The sequence below is a fragment of the Eptatretus burgeri genome, chromosome 10, assembly GCF_056783735.1.
Source record: "Eptatretus burgeri isolate ZD-2024b chromosome 10, Ebu_testis_v1, whole genome shotgun sequence".
NCBI lineage: Eukaryota > Metazoa > Chordata > Myxini > Myxiniformes > Myxinidae > Eptatretus > Eptatretus burgeri.
In genome coordinates this window covers 89,800,867-89,817,037 of record NC_140970.1, presented here as the reverse complement: position 1 = coordinate 89,817,037, position 16,171 = coordinate 89,800,867, and the positions used below count along the sequence as shown (strand labels likewise).

Below are 16,171 nucleotides of genomic sequence, written 5' to 3'. Positions count from 1 at the left end.
CAAATTTCTATTTGGGCCCCCTGGACCCTTGAACCTCCTCGCCTTCATGTGGATCACTGGGGAAAATCGGACACGGCTAATCCTGCGGTCACATTCAATCAGGCTATTGAGTTTATCAATTAAATTGGAGCCAATCATTGCACGTATATACAGATGGCTCCAAAGAACCTTCTCTTGGTAGGACAGCTGCAGCAATATGCATCCCTGATTTCAGGGTGGTCAGGGTATTTTGGCTAACGAACCATCTCTCGGTCTTCTCGACCAAACGATTTGCCATAGTTCTGTCTCTAGAAAATGGATAATCGAGTTTAATCCCCTCAGTGTGGTTATCCTCTCTGATTCACTCTCCGTGCTAAAGGCGTTGGAATCCTTCCAGGATGGTTGTCGGAATGACTCGGTGCTGGAAGACTTGGTGCATTTTGTTGATATTGTGAAGTGGAGGGGTCTGGTGGTCGACCTGTGCTGGATTCATGCTCTTGTCAGGCATTGGTGGAAATGAGACCTGTGATCTAGCGGCTCAGCGTGTCCTTAAACTGGAAAATATCACCCAAATCTCCCTGGGAACAGCGGAAATTAGTCTGGCCAAGGACCATATCGAGAAAAAATGGCAATTTCAGTGGGGACTCCAGCACGAAGGGGGAGATTCTGTCACTCCGTGCATCCGGATGTGGTACCTCCAGTTAAACTTGCCATGCTTTCCCAGAGAGACCAGGTCCCTCTTGGTAGACTAAGACTCGGGCACTGCCACCTGTATTCACACCTGTATAAAATTGGGGGCCACCCTACGGGGTTTTGTGAGATGTGCAGGAAACCCGAAGATCTGAATCATTTATTCCTAAATTGCCCTCTTGATGAGGGACCGAGGCGGCATCTTGTGCAGAAAGTAGGAGTAATGGGGGTGGACCAAGGTGTTGGTATCTACCAGGAGTGTTGAGGCTGATGAACCAGAAGCACCCTCAACTCTGTGAGCTGGTACTAAAATTCCTGAAGGAGTGTGGGAAATCCATTTAAATTTCCTTACACTTGATGGGATAATAAACAATTTCGATCACGTTCAGGTGCGTGGCGTGCATAGAGTCGACAGGCTCTGAACGTGCCATAAAATAAAAAAACGAAGAAGAAGAAGAAGAAGCAGAAGAAGAGGAAGGGGACGAAGAGGAAGCAGCGACATTCCTTTCCTTCCTCCTCCTCCCACGTGATGACGAACTGACGTCATGACGTCCGTCATCCGCACAACACGTGATCTCATGTATCCGCGCTGTAATGTACCGTAATAGCAATGGGGGAAAGACAGCACACAGTCACATCGAAGAGGCGAGTAGTGCCATACCTCTTAGCCATCCTGCAAGATCATAAACAAAGAAAAGATATATTTCCAGAAAAAAAAATACAAACAAATATTTTTTCTCATCTCGTTTATATATATATATATATATATATATATATATATATATATATATATATATATATATATATATATATATATATATATATATATATATATATATATATATATATATATATGTAGTGTCGTGGTAGGGGCGCTGATAAGGCAGACATGAGCGGGGGAACAGTCGAGCCCGGCTGTGGTGTACAAGCGCGAGCGTACTTTGCCCGCGGCTCTCCTTTATTACGTACTCAACACACACTCACGAGCTGTGGCACTACGGCATCACTACAACGCCTCAGGCGGCGCGCACTCCTTATATCCCTGGCAGACACGATGCTCACGACGACCACTCCCCCCATCATCAAGCCCTGCCCCACAGGCCCGCAGGCTATACCACACTCCTCCCTCCTAAAACCATGATTATTAAATGATCACCATCATAATAAGCATAAGTAGCACGAAATACCACGGTATAAAGCAGACAAGGTACAAAAAAGAAGCAGCACAGTATAAAAGCACACCACATCATATAATGTGTCGATGCGAGCGAGTGGAGCTGCAACGGCCAGGTTCCGAAGACTGAGCCGCACCATTAACCCACAAAACCTCGACCGCGTTACCGATATGAAGCAGCAAGGCGAGAAGCGCAGCAGCACTACGCAGCGAAAACGCCCCCAGGCGGCTCATGCATACATGGCCCTCGGCGAGGTCGTGGCGACCTCCCGAGCAAACCTCCCCCGGCACCATCAAACCGCCTCCGGCCGACAAGGCGGCACATCTCCCCCAGCCAGACCTGAAGCGGATAAACATTCCGAGGTCGGAAGCCCGCTGTCTGGAAGCCGTGGCGCCAGCGCCAGACTCGATTGACCTTGGGTGGGGGCGCTGAACAGCGCCGCTGGCTGGATGCAACCAATGCTCCACAACAACCCACGCACCACAATCAGTTGAGATGCCAACGCATGTCCAAACGGCCTTGAGCGAAAACAGAGAGCTGCGCCCCAGGCGCCAGGCCCGTCTGACCTTGCCGAAACCAGATGTGGGGGTAACGCTAAACAGCGCATCAGCCCTGGCTCCGAGTCGATCTCCGAGACCCACACGGCAGTTAGACGGTAGCAACTCCATTCAAACCACACTTTAACCACAGGCTCGTCATAAATCAATAAGAACATCATTTGAACCATTGCAAACTCATTTTTCTGTACAGCGCGTTCTTTCGACAAAATCCCTGCACATGACGAAGCAACTACCCGTGGCCTGGGCAACTGGAGGCTAATAAAACCTCTTTATTCGCCACCACCGCTCCCAAAGCCTCCACATCACATTGACCATACTGCAAAACCCATCGATTGATCTCCGCCAAACCCACTCTCACACAGGAACTGTTGGCATTTATTTCAACAACGTTAAACCGCATCACGAGAGCAAGGAAAAACAAATATGCAATGAACAGCAACCCATAACCCACATCACGAGTCCGTCTCTTGGTTGTTGACTCGACGTTGTGACCCGTGACTTCCTTGAACGCGACGGGCTCGCCGCAACTCGTCGTCGAAGCTGCCCAAACAACACAGGCGCGCATTGCCTCATGAACGCCGCCGAAGCGCGAGAACTCATCGCGAGAGCTGGCACGGCTCCCGCTGCTCCCGAACCGCACATCACCGTTGCAGGCAGCAACGAACGGCCGCTTCCGTTGCATCGATGCGGCTCCCGCCGCCAGAACCTCGCCCTCGGGTCTCGACGAAAGCATCGAAGAGAGCACCGGCACACCTGGAGGTACGAACTGGAGATCCAGCCCGAGGTGCGCCAGCCAGTCCCGACCCAAAAGGACGGGCCCCTCCCCTCGCACCACAAACACCGTGAGTAGGGCGCTTCGACCCCGGTAGAGCACCGAGACGTCGTGCGCCGCAAGCGGCGCAATCGCTTCGCCGGTGTACGTGCGCGATGAGAGGGCAGCACGAGTGGACTCAACTCGACACCCGATCAGTGTCCCGCTCACTCCGACCTCCCCTGGCATCAGCCCTGTCACTATCGGACCAACTGAAACCAGGCTCAACATGGGCAGCATCAGTGCCCCGGTCACCTCAACCTCCCCTGCCATTGATCTTGTCACCTCCGGACCAATTGGAAGCAGGTCTAACACCGGCAGCATCTCCCGCTCCGGGTCGCTGGAATCTCCGTGCCCAGGCTGCAAAACTCGACCCGGGGCGTTACCGTGCACGCCATGCACCGAACACCATACCGGCAGTAGGTCTTGACCCGGGACGGAAGGACCGCTTCGCACACCGCCATCTATGACTGTAATGATTGCGATGACTCTCGGCACACACACCGTAGACGTCCTCGAGTGCTCAGACCGCCGTCCGAGTGATTGCATTGCAACGCTCGCCCACGACCCGCGCCGCAGACCGTGCGCGCGGCCGTGCGCGCCTGGCACATCGCGCTGACCTCCGGATCATCTGCTGCGCACCGACCATCGAGACCCCGGACATTCCTCAGAGCCTGCGCGACGTCCAACGCCGCGCCCGTGCCGAAGTGCGTGTCCTCGTTCTTTAGCCGTGGCCTTGCAGAAATCATTCCCCCGATTTGTCGTGCCTCAATAAAACGAACACTGAGCGCGGCCGTTGCCCACTCGACGTGGCCGAAGTCGACTCCGACGAAGGCGGGCACGCGTCCGCGCGCCGTGCCCCGACTCCCTGTCATGCCTGAGCTGGCCGCGCTGGCGAGCCTCCTGGCTCCGGAGCCTGTGCGCGCGGCGAGCGAACCTGCGACACGCTCTTCGCGATGCGTACCCCTCCGGAACCTCGAACCGCGCGAGGTGCGCTGAGTTACTCGCTGCCACTCCGAACCCAGCCAACTGCACACGCCGATCCGAACATCCTTGTCGAAAACGGGCATAAGTCCGTATTCCACCATCCTCGTCAGCCAACTGTAGTGTCGTGGTAGGGGCGCTGATAAGGCAGACACGAGCGGGAGAACAGTCGAGCCCGGCTGTGGTGTACAAGCGCGAGCGCACTTTGCCTGCGGCTCTCCTTTATTACGTACTCAACACACACTCACGAGCCGTGGCACTACGCACCCACTACAGCGCCTCAGGCGGCGCGCACTCCTTATATCCCTGGCAGACACGATGCTCACGACGACCACTCCCCCCATCATCAAGCCCTGCCCCACAGGCCCGCAGGCTATACCACAAAATATATATATATATATATATATATATATATATATATATATATATATATATTTTTTTAATTTTACAATGCAGAAACCGAAACAAATATGATGAAATCAATAATAAGGTAAAGGCATGTTTCTTAAAAGTTTCCGAGTAAATGTCATCAGTTCACTCGGCAAAGAACGATCAAGCCGCAGACGCGCGTATTATGATCGCTATGTCGTGTCTTGGTGGTATAGTTAGCAGCAGATCCGTTTGTCGGCGTCGATAAAAAAATTTTTTGGGGGTTTCTTGGAATGATCCGTGTTTTGGAAATTAATTAGTGTATGATTTGGAGTAATGAGGAAGAACAAACAATATAATTAAAATAGTGGGAGGGATAAAAACGAAGAGAACGATCAGGTGATTGTTACCATGGTGACATTTTATAACATTGTGGCGCGTCACAGTTCTCTTCAGATCGTGTGAAGCGATCGCCAAGGGTGGTCGTGTGCGTTGAGCTGCACAACATTTCTTTGTTTGTTGGACGTCATCTTCGTGGATACGGACACTTCCTTCGGTGATTTTGATTTGAATCGTTTGTAATCATTGTATATTTCTATGTCCCTGTTTTAATTGTGGCAGCATCGATTAATTATACAAACGGTAAGTCTGTATAATCGGAAAGATCATACAGACGGTAAGTACATAAGATTATACAGACGATTATACAGACGGTCGATGTTCACCTCATCCTTGTTCTGTGATGCAGACTCGACTTAGGTTCGTTCATCTTTCAAGGTTACCCCTTTGAGCCGCGAGCACAATCACACGGGCCTAGTCGTGCTCATCGATTGTGTAATCTATCTATAATTCCAGCAATCTGTGTGTCTGTCTGTCTGTCTGTCTGTCTGTTTGTCTGCGACCGCCGTTTCTCGACGACCGCCGCTCCGATCTGATTGAAAATTGCCAGGAATATTGCCGGGGCCCCGCAGATGTGCCTTTTCGAGGTTTGATGTCAATCGGATGAGTGATTCCCAAGTTACGGCCATTTATCTGTCGACCAATGACAAGACACTGTGCTATGACATCACGAATGACGTCACAATTAATGTTTTTTTTAATTTTTTTTTTTTTTTTTGCACGATTGACGGTCCAATCTGATTGAAACTTGACAGGAATATTGCTGGGGACCCGATGATGTGCCTTTTCAAGGTTTGATATTAATCGGACGAGCGGTTCCCAAGTTACGGCCATTTATCTGTCGACCAATGACAAGACACTGTGCTTTGACATCACGAATGACGTCACAATTAATGTTTTTTTTTTTGTTTTTTTTTACACGATTGACGGTCCAATCTGATTGAAACTTGACAGGAATATTGCTGGGGACCCGCTCATGTGCCTTTTCGAGGTTTGATATTAATCGGATGAGCGGTTCCCAAGTTACGGCCATTTATCTGTCGACCAATGACAAGACACTGTGCTATGACATCACGAATGATGTCACAATTAATGGTTATTTATTTATTCATTTTATTTATTTATTTATTTTTGCATGATTGACGGTCCGATCTGATTGAAACTTGACAGGAATATTGCCGGGGCCCCGCGGATGTGCCTTTTCAAGGTTTGATATTAATCGGACGAGCGGTTCCCAAGTTACGGCCATTTATCTGTCGACCAATGACAAGACACTGTGCTATGACGTCACGAATGATGTCACAATTAACGGTTATTTATTTATTCTTTTTTTTTTTTTTTTTTTTGCACGATTGACGGTCTGATCTGATTGAAACTTGCCAGGAATATTGCCGGGGCCCCGCAGATGTGCCTTTTCGAGGTTTGATGTCAATCGGATGAGCGGTTCCCAAGTCACGGCCATTTATCTGTCGACCAATGACAAGGCACTGTTCTATGACATCATGAATGACGTCACAATTAATGTTCTTTTTTAAATTTTTTTTTTTTTTTGCACGATTGACGGTCCAATCTGATTGAAACTTGACAGGAATATTGCTGGGGACCCGCGGATGTGCCTTTTCAAGGTTTGATATTAATTGGACGAGCGGTTCCCAAGTTACGGCCATTTATCTGTCGACCAATGACAGGACACGGGGCTATGACATCACGAATGACATCACAATTAATGTTTTTATTTATTTATTTTTTATTATTTCTTTTTCATGATTGAAACTTGCCAGGAATATTGCTGGGGACCCGCTGATGTGCCTTTTCGAGGTTTGAGAGAGAGAGAGAGAGGCTGCACATACTGGCACTCACCTACGGGCACGCACCTACGGGCCCGCCCCTACGGCCCCGCCCCTACGGCCCCGCCCCTACGGGTCCGTACTCGTCTATCTATAATTCCAGCAATCTGTGTGTGTCTGTCTGTCTGTCTGTTTGTCTGCGACCGCCGTTTCTCGACGACCGCTGGTCCGATCTGATTGAAACTTGCCAGGAATATTGCCGGGGCCCCGCAGATGTGCCTTTTCGAGGTTTGATGTCAATTGGACGAGCGGTTCCCAAGTTACGGCCATTTATCTGTCGACCAATGACAAGACACTGTGCTATGACATCACGAATGACGTCACAATTAATGTTTTTTTAATTATTATTATTATTTTTTTTGCACGATTGATGGTCCGATCTGATTGAAACTTGACAGGAATATTGTTGGGGACCCGATGATGTGCCTTTTCAAGGTTTGATATTAATCGGACGAGCGGTTCCCAAGTTACGGCCATTTATCTGTCGACCAATGACAAGACACGGTGCTATGACGTCACAATTAATGTTTATTTATTTATTTATTTTTTGTTATATTTTTTTTTCACGATTGACAGTCTGATCTGATTGAAACTTGCCAGGAATATTGCTGGGGACCTGAGGATGTGCCTTTTCAAGGTTTGATATTAATCGGATATGTGGTTCCCAAGTTACGGCCGTTTATTTGCCAACCAATGACAGGAGACGATGCTATGACGTCACTATTGACGTCACAATTATTATTATTATTTTTTTTGCACTTATGGGCCCGCATGTACGGGCCTGCACTGGTCTATCTAATTCCAGCAATCTCTGTGTCTGTCTGTCTGTGACCGCTGTTTCTCGACATCCACTGGTCCGATCTATTTGAAACTTGCCAGGTATATTGCTGGGGACCTGTGTATGTGCCTTTTCAAGGTTTGATATTAATCGGACAAGTGGTTCCCAAGTTATGGCCATTTATTGCCAAACCAATGACAGGACACGATGCTATTACGTCACAATTTTTTTTTTTGCACGTCCGGCCACGCACTAGTCATAATATAATGGGCGTAAGCCTGGAACTTCGAACACACTTTTCTCCGAGCATATTCTGTTCATACTTCCGAAATCTTCAGACCGGGCGTAGTGGCGTGTGCCTGTAATCCGGATACTCAGAGGCTTGGGTTGGAGGATCGCTTGAGGACGGGAGCTCTGCGCTGGGCCGCGCTATGAGAGGGTGTAGGGCAGCCCGGAATCATGGCGAAACCTAATCCTTATCCCTGTGTCATAAGAGGCGACTAGGGTTGCGTCAGGAAGGGCATCCGGCGTAAAACCTGTGCCAAATCGGTATGCGGATCATAACGGATGATCCGCTGTGGCGACCCCTAACGGGAGCAGCCGAAAGACGAACAACGACTACCGAAATCTTCACATTATCTGTTCCATGTATTTACGCAGGTGATAGCGGATTCAAAAAATCGAATATAGATAGAATTTTCAAAGAGGGAATCGATGACGTCACAATCAGCAACATTCGGCGGCAAACCGACGGCCGGGTCCCAGACGACGTGCTTTACTTAACTAAGTCCATGAGTTCAGGACGTTTGTTCAACTCGGCATTTACGACTTTTCTCCTGCCATGTTGTTAATCTGTTGATGGAGGTAATATAGAAACGATGAATGCGTCAAATAGTTTGTGTTACTCATCCGGCACTACGCGTCAAGGCCAACAATCTAAAGCGACCGGTCTCAAACGTTACCATGGGTACCCGACACGCCACCAATATGAACTGAGCTGTTGAATGCGGCGCAAAACATCAAAAGAAATTACCGTAACCGAGCATTGTGATCCGTCCTGTTCCCCATACCCGTCATAGACGGGTATCTGCTGGTTGGGTTAATGAGTGAATGTTGAATCATTAATTATATTGATACGTTTGGCCCTAGTTGGTGTTATCCTGCTCGGCATCCCCTTCTAAACACACCTTGAGGTGAAGAATCGGTCACCATGTTCAAAGCCCCGTTCTGTTGTGTTGTTTTGGTTGTTTTGTTATTATCTGAAAATGTCTAAATTATAACTCGTGCAAAATTCCGGAGACGTCGAGCAATGTTGTCCTCTTCTTCCTATGGACCAAGCTGTTCAACTTTTGTTGTTCTCGGAGTTTTGTTCTCCGAGGTCTCTTTTCAGGATCATCACCGAACCCCGGACCGCCTCCAATTGTAGTTAGTTTGTGGTAACCGGGGATGGTTTTCAAAATCTCCGTACGAGGTTCTTGTTCATTATTCCTGTTGCTCCAATTATCACCGGTGATGCAATTTTGAAGTTCTTCAGCTTCCAAGATCTGTTGATCTCATCTTTTGAGGTCCTGCTGTTTGGTCATTTTCTTGATTTCTGCATTGTTTGGACCAAAATTGCTGTGTACTGAAACCTCAACGAACAATGCTGTTTTTTCCTTTTTGTTCCTGAGAATGATGTCCGGTCACAAAGCTTTATTACCTTTGCCAGAGAGGGAATTCCATTTGGGTCCGTTTGTCTCTGTCTGTCTGTTTGTCCGTAACCGCCAGTTGGATTGAGACGATATTTTCAGCATTGGTGCGAATATTCATGTCGAATGTTTTAATTATAATTACGGCGTTATAGGTTACATGGTGTGGCAGCCATGTTGGAAAAACGGAAAAAAAAAACTTTGGACCTCTGTTTCTTTGAAACCGCACCAATGAAAAAAAATTGAAACTTGGCACATGGCAAGAACTCTTCATCGGGAATGCGAGTGATTTTTTTTTTTAAATGACATCATAGGTGCCCTCATTATGACGTCATAATTGCCTATGTAGAACGCCACATCCAATCAGTATGAAATCACACAGTCTGTGAAACGCCGGGATGAGTTTATAGCTGGGTGTAGATTTGAACCCTGACTGGACAGCTTGGAGGAGAGCGTGCATACCTCTAGGAGTCTCGGCCATTCTGCTCGCCCAGAATAGACAAGTGTGAAAAAAATGAAATTGGCATTAACCGCATTGTTTTTTTTTGTTTTGTTTTTTCCAGGAAACATGGGAACAAAGGATAAGAGAATAACTCGAGGCAAAGGAGGAAATCTTTCCATTTGGAAACGAATAAGGAACTTCTTCCAGAAATCCAAGCAAAAGAAAGCGCCTCAGACCTGCGATGATTCAAGCGATTGCGAATTGTGAGTAAATTGCTGCGTACTCGTACCTTTACATGAGTATTGAAACGAAGAAAAGATGATGCAGAGGTAACACATTTACATTTGGATCATATGGTCCGGGTTTGATTCCCGACCCGACTACAAACTCTGAGTGGAGCAGGATGTTTGATCACAGAGTCAGCCATCCCTTTGATGGAAAGTAAGCCGGTTGTCCAACCTGTCAGCATCAGTCGGCTGGACGTTAAAGATATCACGGTATGTTTTTGTGAAGAGGAGGCGAGTTATCGCTGGTACTCCTAAACAAATTACAAATTGCCTTCGGTTGGATTCAGCTCATAAAAGACTTGGGCCACAAGCATTCCCTGGCTGACCTGACGATGTGAGGATAATAATTGGTGTTGTAGTACTATTATATCTGTCAAGGCTTCAATGGTGGGATAAGTCATGCCTGCATCGTAGGAAGATATTTTACATGTGGTTTGAACTTCGGACACATGTAACCATCCCTTCACCTCCTCATTGGCCCAATGTCATTCCTGTTAAAGGACATTGAAATGTTTTTTTTTATTTTTTTTTTAAGTTAAACGCCTAAATGCAGGTTGCACGAAGTAGTGACTGCGAATGAAGGTGATGTAATAACAGCACGACGAAGTCACCCTCTGAAATTTTCGAAAACAACCCAAACCTTTTCACGGCTCAAATGCCAATGCTGTAAGGTAGCTTACAGTCATGAACATGACATTTTCAGAGGAAGTGGGAAGAACATTCCGGTCAGATTGTCAACAGTAACTATAGTCTTAAACAGTGCTACGAGGCAGTCTATATGATCAAAGCAGATACATTAGCACAACAAGAATCTGTACACGTGTGATGTCCGCGCTGGTCTCTTCATGTATTCAAGAGATAAGATAAAAAAATATTATGGATAACCCCACCCTCATCTCCCAGTGTAATTGGTTCGCTGCACTAATGTATTGATTCGATTTGGTGTTGATAGAGCACAGGTGTGATGGGCCAAATGGCTTCCTCCCTTGTCCGAGTTTCTTGTAATATGTGGTCGCGTATCACGTAATATTGTGCTCTGTGAACAGATTGGAGCAAGAAAACCAGTCTCTGCAGGAGAGAGTTAAACATTTGGAACGGGAGAAGAAAAATCTCGTCGTGCAGGTGAGCAGTTCTTTGCTGTGGATTGTTATATGTGTACACCACCCAGTAACCATGACTACATCCTTTCTTATTACTATTTTGTTGATATTAATTATTTCCCCACGTCAACTTCAACTTTGAACTCAAATTTCCTCCAATTGCACCTACAAGTACAGTTGTCTTGTATAGAATTGGACTAAAAATGCCATCCTGGTGTAGTATCCACACGGGCCATTTGCAGCTCTAAGTCACACTTTCCCTTGCACGTGTGTGTAAAACCAGCTCGCCTTTCTACATAAGGGTTGTGGATTTGAAAGATCCCGTGGCATCACTTGAAAAGTCTAGGGTCGAGGCCATGGTGTTCTATTCTAGTACTCTTGCTAAATTCCAAGAGAAATAGACTCATAGCGTTTGTTTTCAAACGTAATTAAGTCACACTCAAATGTTTTCTTACAAGGAACTTCAATGCAGGAAGGAGGCGTTTAGGCCCATCAGAGCCTGCGCTAGAATTGCCAGCATGTGGTTTTGTTACCTCCACCACCGAATGTGGAAGGAGGTTATGTTTTCACCCTGTCTGTCTGTATTTTTGTCTGTCTGTCTGTTTGTGTACAGGATATCTCAAAAAGTTGTGGATGGTCCTGGATGAAATTTGTTGGGCAGGCTTGGTGTGTGACAAGAACGAACTGATTAGATTTTGGTGAAGATCCGGATCCGGATCCGACTAGCAGAATTTTTAAAGTGGTTCTTCACCATTGAGAGATATGGCTAAACTGATATATATATATATATATATATATATATATATATATATATATATATATATATATATATATATATATATATATACATATATATATAGCACGATATCTCAGAAAAGTTGTGGACGGATTGGGACGAAACTTGGTAAACAGGTTGGGTGTGTCGCAAGGACAGATTGATTCAATTTTGGTGAAGATCTGAATCCGGATCTGGATCCGAGAAATTTTTTTTTTTTAAGTGATTTTTCACCATTGAGAGATCGGGCCAAATACGATATATTGCCTGATATTTCAAAAATGTATTGGGGCCCGCCTGATATGTTCTCGTGGATCAGGCATTAGTGGCGGAGGTATGCGCTCTACCGAGTGCCCTTCTAGTTTTTGTCTGTGTTCTATCCTTTGTAAATGCTGAGCTCAAACAAGGAAACAGCACATATCATTTGTAATCTTTGTTTTGAACCACTGATCTCCAAGATTCAGAGCGGACCTACTGACGAACTTTTATGCCACTGAGTCTGTTTATTTGAACAATCATGCTTGAGGGAAGATCAAGGAAGTAAATAAAATAAAAGGAAGTAAATATATAACAAATGAAATACTGTGGCCATTAGCTTTGCTGAAAACCATTTTTATACAGCCAACCATTTAATTTGCATCTTCATAATCAATTTTGTTGATTGTCTTAACTCCCTCCCACCTCTCTGCCCCCCCCCCCTTTTCAACCTCTTGACTTTTTATTTATTAGCACAAAGAAGCTTGTGAGAGCCTCCATACTCATCAGAAGTTCGCCGAGGAAGTTTCAGAACAAACTGAGAAGGCGATTGAGGTTGAAAAATGCCGAGACCATCAGTTACTCCTTGCTCACGAGCGCATAAAGGAGCACGCCTTGGAGTATGAGGCGGCACAAATAAAGATCCGCTTACTCGTTTCTCAAGTAAGTTCTTCAGCAAAACAACATATTTATTACCTCAGAATTCACTGTCTTTAACTTAAAACCTAAATTACTCGAGTTCATGGAACACCTTACCCCAGTCTTGAGAAAAAAAGGACATGGGAAGGGTCTGCGAGCAGAAAATTTGATTGCTACAGATGATGTAAAATGCCATAATATTTTCTCCAATTACTGCAAAATTTAATGTTTTTGAAAGTACCAGGAAGGCAATATGTGTTCTTCAATGTTCTTATATAATTTAATTGAAATAAAATAAAGGTATTAAAGGTTGTAGAAAAAGAAAAAAAACAATATTTTTTTCCAGAAGTTTTCCACCGTTGGTGCACTGTCTTTTACACCACCTTATTTAACACGATACATTAGTTTTTTGTGCCTGTTATTTGTCCTTTAGGACGTCTCTAAAACATTAGGTTCCCGTTTTGAAATACAGTAATTTTCAGTTTTGTTTTACTGCCAGATAGGCAGATTCAGATAGGCACTCTGCCAAATTCAGAGCCAAAGTACTGCTAAAACTGCAGGTTCATGTTCCAATTTGTGTTCTACATTGTTCAAAATATAACATTTGATTGAAATTGAGTAGTTCTTTGATCCTAAACTGACGTTTGTATAGCGAAAGAAAGATAGAGTAAACCAATTGCTTAGCCCTGCCTTTTGCTTCGCATGAGCGGGGCAACATTAACATTACAAACTAGAACGGGCACTCAGGAGAGCGCATACCTCCCACCAGGCTGAACAGGTTACGTTTTGTATATCCCAATGATCGGCCGGATCTGATATCTCAAAACGTTGTGGAAGGGTTATGACAAAACCTGGTGGATTTGTTGGGTAGGTGACAATAACAAGCCTGGCAGAGGTTTGTGCTCTACCGAATGTCGTTATAGTTTACTTTGGGCTGTCAAAGTTTTGTTTCAATGGTGGTTCAGGTTATTTAGTATGCTTCAGGATATTCTCTCCCTATCAATCTCTCTTTTTCAAAGTTGAGTTTTATTCATCACTTTTTTTTTCACCTCATCTTGTTTTCTTCATTTCTCAGTTGGACAGCAGATGTGCGCAGAATCAGGCCAATGATTTGTTGCTGGAGATTGCGAAACAACAAATTCAGCATCTGTTCAAAACCGTGGAGATCCAAAACATGAAGGTGGATATTCAAGAGAATGTGAACTGCTCATTCAAAACTCAGGTGAGTCTTTCAGAGAAACAAGATGCCTTTCACTGGAAAAAAAAAACAACTGATTAAACATCTTTATCTATAGCCAGACACTTGTAAGAAGCAAAGCTCAAGAGATGTTTGATATATTGTGGTAAAGTAATTGATTACAGAAGATCATCTGTTGAGATTGCACACTTCAAACCTGGGATATACTCATCGATATCCATGTCCGTGGAACTTGTCGAAAGAGAAGAGGGAGGAGGGAGCGAAGAGAGTTGGGGGAATGAGGAGGGGGTGAGGAAGCAGGGGAGAGCGAGGAAGGGGCAGAGAGCCACACCAGTATTTGTGCCTTTATTTAATATTCGCACATGTTTTACAACTAAAATGCGATAAGCTCGACAATCTCTTCATCTGAGCCAAATTTCAGAATTCAAACTGTGGAATTGATTCTACGAGCAGTTCTGACTGCTAAAAAAAAAAGTGTTCACTTGTCCAATTCGTACATTATTTAACACCCCTCTCTCTCTCCTCGACCTCTGGAGAGTTGTATTGTGGTGGAGGGGGTTTGGGAGGTGGTTGGCAGTGTGAAGGGAGGGGAAGGAAAGGCAGCATCGAGGAAAGGAAGAGGTGTCAAACAATGTGCGAATTGGACAAATAAACACTTGCTTAGTAGTTTGGACTGCTGCTAAAGTCAATTCCACAGTTTAAATTTTGAAATTTGGCTCAGGTTAAGAAATTCTCGAGCTTAGCAAGAGTGCTGAAATTAAATAAAGACACAAATGCTGGCGTCTGTATAAGCATTGCGATGTATCCAGCAATTCGTATGTATGAAGATCAGCGATTCGTAGGTAGGAAGCTTCATCGTAAAGAAACCAACCTGTTCCAAGGCAAGGCATTTTTGAGCTGAGCGGACAAAATTGCGGATTAAGACCCCGAGCTGAGTGAGCTGAATGCAGTCTAATAAAAGGTAAACCTGTTTCTTGTTTTACCATAAAAATGAGATACCCAGTATTCATCCCCACATCGTCTTCAAAAGGGGTGTTTAACTTGACCCAAATACTTGGTATTCATTCATGCACTCCCTAGGAGTTCCCTTAACATGCACGCAAAGTTCTGGGCTACTAGATTTCATGGTTTTGGAGTTATGGAGGAGCCATACACACTGACGGATGGACTGACTGACTGACTGACACACATTGACATTTATTATTATAGACGAGCAAATACAACCCCTCGCTTCGCTGATGGGAATATTATGATGGGGAGGGGAGGGTAAGTGAGGATTGGTGGGGGAAGGGGAAAAGAGTGAGGAAGAGGAGGGGGGGTGGGAGCGAGGCCTCACCACACGTCACGATACACTCTGGGAGGGGGAGGGAGCGAGGAGGATGGGGGAGAGAAGGGGGTAGCGGGGAGGGGAAGGAGGTGCTCCGGACATGTGTTTGATAGGGGGACTTGAGGGGGGGGATGAATTTATGCTGGCATTAGTTTAGGACTGAACGAAATTGGATACATTAAAACAGCACGTTCAAACATGTCATCCTAAACAATGCGCGGACACTGCCCAGAGACATCTTTGGGGGGTTTGGGAGGAGATAAGCATGAGGAAAGGGGAAGAGAAGGAAGGGCATTTTCCTTTAATCCTCGAAAAAGCCGCACCAGTGTTCGTACCTCAATGTAATTTCCACACACACAGGAGAATCCACACACAATTTAGATAAGCTGGAGAATCTCTTAACCTGAGATGAATTGTGGAATTGATCCAAGCAGCAGTTTGAACTGCTGAAAAAAAAAAGCCTTCATTTGTCCAATTTGCACATTCTTTAACACCCCTTCCTCTTATCGACCGCCAGATAATTGTATGGTGGTGAAAGGGGATTGGGAGGGGACAGCGTGGGGGAGGGGAAGGGAAGGCAGTGGAAGGGGAATGGAGACAGCATAAGGGAAGGAAGTGTGGGGGTAGAGGGAGGGAAGGCAGTATAAGTGGAGGGTAGGCAGCCGACCAGGGCATTACCAATGGTACAACGTGCCCAAACAGCAACATTATGTTTTTAACCGCCATGTTCTATATAAAACAAGGTGAGAGCATTGAAAAATTAAAACCCTTGCTATCTACCTTTCAAAGGCCTGCCTGCATGCATTTAAAGGCTTGCCTGCATGCATTCCCCCTCCCCCACCCCCCCTTATGTGTTCTTCCAACCTCG

At 45.6% G+C, this 16,171-nt stretch overlaps 1 protein-coding gene across 4 annotated transcripts in view; it reads left to right on the top strand.

Annotated features, from left to right (window-relative positions):
- Window positions 1-4,986: 4,986 nt before the first annotated feature.
- LOC147019076 (uncharacterized) overlaps window positions 4,987-16,171 on the top strand; it is a 53,876-nt gene continuing 42,691 nt past the window's right edge. For all 4 annotated transcript variants that reach the window (XM_085899307.1, XM_085899306.1, XM_085899308.1 and 1 more), the window contains exons 1-5: window positions 4,987-5,124; window positions 9,844-9,985; window positions 11,056-11,131; window positions 12,614-12,802; window positions 13,854-14,000. In XM_085899307.1, the coding sequence (XP_085755433.1) occupies window positions 9,849-9,985; window positions 11,056-11,131; window positions 12,614-12,802; window positions 13,854-14,000 (549 nt within the window). In that variant the 5' untranslated portion in view covers window positions 4,987-5,124; window positions 9,844-9,848. The remainder of the gene's footprint in view (window positions 5,125-9,843; window positions 9,986-11,055; window positions 11,132-12,613; window positions 12,803-13,853; window positions 14,001-16,171) is intronic.